The sequence below is a fragment of the Palaemon carinicauda genome, chromosome 8 (genome assembly GCF_036898095.1).
Source record: "Palaemon carinicauda isolate YSFRI2023 chromosome 8, ASM3689809v2, whole genome shotgun sequence".
Lineage (NCBI taxonomy): Eukaryota > Metazoa > Arthropoda > Malacostraca > Decapoda > Palaemonidae > Palaemon > Palaemon carinicauda.
Window position 1 is genome coordinate 54,461,590 of NC_090732.1, and position 2,950 is coordinate 54,464,539.

The 2,950-nt window shown below is 40.6% G+C and overlaps 1 protein-coding gene across 1 annotated transcript; it reads left to right on the forward strand.

Annotated features, from left to right (window-relative positions):
* The first annotated feature begins 432 nt into the window (after window positions 1-432).
* On the forward strand, window positions 433-1,026 carry LOC137645230 (uncharacterized). Its single transcript, XM_068378050.1, has one exon. It carries the CDS (start codon window positions 433-435, stop codon window positions 1,024-1,026), a length of 594 nt encoding a protein of 197 aa, XP_068234151.1.
* Window positions 1,027-2,950: the final 1,924 nt, after the last annotated feature.

Genomic DNA, 2,950 nt, shown 5'->3' on the forward strand with positions numbered 1-2,950 from the left:
ATTGAGAAACCAGCCCATAACAGTCCTGCAGTTGGAGAGGATATTTTTGATGAGTATCCTCATCTGAACGCTGCCAAGGGAACGTTACCCACAGTTGAAGCAGAAATTGCTATCATCATTGGTTATGACAATTATTTCCTTACAATGCCATTTGAGAGCGTAAAAGACTGTGTGTCTCCTGAATCGTCTCCAGTTGCCGTCAGAAGTATCTTGGGGTGGACCATTTTTGGAAGGAATATTCCAAAACCCAAACCACATGCTGCATCCAAGGTCCAGTTTTTGAGTCATTTTGGAGGATTTGCAGAAATTAAATACATCTGATGTTGTTGGTGTCAAACCAACAACATTGTGTGTTTGCTCAGATGAGGAAATAGCAGAGTCTCAGTTCATAAAACATGTCGAAATAAGCTTTGCATTAATGCTGATGGTCGCATGACTGTGGAAATGCCTTGGAAGCCTGGTTTCCCTGAAGCATTGGAGTGTAACAAGCCTCAAGCAGAAATAAGACTTATGAGCCAAGAAAAAAGATTAATCAAGAATGGAACCTTTGATGAATATAGCGAAGAAATCCAGAAATTAATTGACAGTTGCTTTGTCAGGGAATTATATCCAGAGGAGTCCAGAGATGAGGGATGGTACTTACAACATCATGCTGTATATCAACTACACAAATCAACAAAAGTTCGCATAGTATGGAATTCTGCTGCCAAGTTCAATGGGTTGTGCTTGAATGATGGATTTTACAAAGGGCCAGATTTCTGGAACTCTCTTCTGTATTGCCTTCTTCACTGGAGAATGAAAAGCATAGGAATTGCAGGTGATGTTCAAAAAATGTTTAATCAAATACTTATGGCTGAAAAGGATCAGAGATATCACCGGTTTGTATGGCGTTTTGATTTATCTTCTCCAATCCGTCACTGGCAGTGGCTGCGCCTTCCTTTTGGGAATAAACCAGCACTAGACATAGCTATGATGGCTGTACGCACTTTGGCATCAAGGAGGAGGAACCTATTGGAGCACAGTTAATTAATTGTCGCATGTACATGGATGATGTGACTGAATCATTTGATAAGAGTGAATTAGCTATTGCAGCCATGGATCAGGTGGATCGGATATTAGAAAAGGGTTCCTTCCGAATAAAAGAATGGCATTCTAATGACCCCTCTGTTGACCGATGATCAGAAGACAAGCAAACACGAGTTTTGGGTCATGTATGGGATAAGACTGCAGATAGTGTGGTTATTCAGCTAGACAAATTCAGTGAGGAGTTTTCAAAACTAACAGAGCGGAAGGATGCTAGTTTGGTATCAAAGTTGTGGGATCCTACTGGTATGTCATCTCCTGTAACAGTTAGATACAAGATTTGTCTTCAGGATTTATGGGCTAGTGGAGTTGGTTGGAATGATGAATTGAGTGAAGAACAAATCAAAATGTGGAAGGAACATGTTCATGAAATGAATCAACTAATCGGATTTAGACTAGATCAGATGATAAAGCCAGAAGATTCTCTATGAGACCCTCAACTTTATGGATTTAGTGATGCTAGTGAATCTGCCCTAGGTTCTGTGATCTGGCTGAAATGGAATACTTCTCATGGAATAGAACTGAAATTCGTCATCGCAAAGTCTTTAGTGGCTCCGTTGAAACAGCGTTCTATTCCACGTCTTGAGCTTACTGCTGCTGTGGTTATGGCTAGACTTGCCTTGCTTGTTTTGCAAGTGGTTGGCAGGGTTAGTACCATGAAATTTTGGACCGATTCAGAAGTAGTGTTGGCCTGGGTTCGCTCTCCTGCCAGAACCTTTAAACCGTTTGTGTCAGCTAGAGTTCAGGAGATTCAGGATGCTTTGCCAGGATTTTCAAAAGAATTTTGCTAAGTTCCTTCACAATTGAATCCTGCCGATGCATTAACCAAGGCAATAAAGCCAAATGAACTACAAGGATGGATCAATGGTCCTGATTTTCTTCTGAGCAGTTCTAAAGATTGTGATTTTGGGGAACCGACATATGATTTTGAAAAGAAGCGTTGTATTGTTAAAGAGTACACACCAGAATCTCTTAAAAGGATCCAATTTGTTGGAATTTTGGCTGATGAGAGTTTTGGGGAAAGATTTACAGAACTCTCTTCAGACTGGAATAGACTTGTACGAATAACTGCTTACTGCCGCTGTTTGCTATTACAACAAGACCCAGAAAACTATCAAGTCATCTAGAACCTAAAGAAATGCAAGAAGCAGAACTGGCTTTATTTTATGCAAGCCAGAAGTCTTTAAATAATCAAGATGAAGTTAATCATAAACAAATTAAAAAGCTTGACCCAAAGTTGGATGAAAAAGGCATTTTAAGAATTGGAGGCGGACTACATAAGCTCCATTTACCCTACGAGCAGAGGCATCCAGTTTTATTGGTGAGGAATTCTTCCCTGGCTGAAGCATTCGCTCAGATGATTCATCGATGTACAGGTCATCAAGGATATAGAGTCGCAATTGCTTTAGCTTTTAAGCGTGGAGTTTACATTATTGGAGGAGCAAGATTATTTAAGGACATTGCTTTCAAGTGTTTTTGCAGAACCAGACGTCGCCTATTGTTGGGCCAACAAATGGGGGAACTGCCAAGTTTCAGAGGTGAACTCAGTACCCCCCCCCCTTTAGCAGAATTGCATTAGATTTCTTTGGCCCTATCAAAATAAAGTTAACTCGTAATGCAAGCACTGAAGGAAGTATAATGATCATAACTTGCACCGTCACTCGTGTCATATCTCTTGAACTGGTCGACTCATTGTCTTCAGATGCTTTTCTCTGTGCTTGGAGAAGATTTACTTGTAATCATGGAATCCATCCAGTTTTGGCAGTAAGTGACAGAGGACGCAATTTCATAGGGGCTCAAGAGAAATTGCAGAAGTGGGTAAATTCTTGGAACGAGAGCCTAATAAAGGACAAGTTTGCAATTGCTG

Coding starts and splice junctions, on each gene's coding strand:
- LOC137645230 (XM_068378050.1), top strand. CDS start 433: ATGACTGTGGAAATGCCTTGGAAGCCTGGTTTCCCTGAAGCATTGGAG.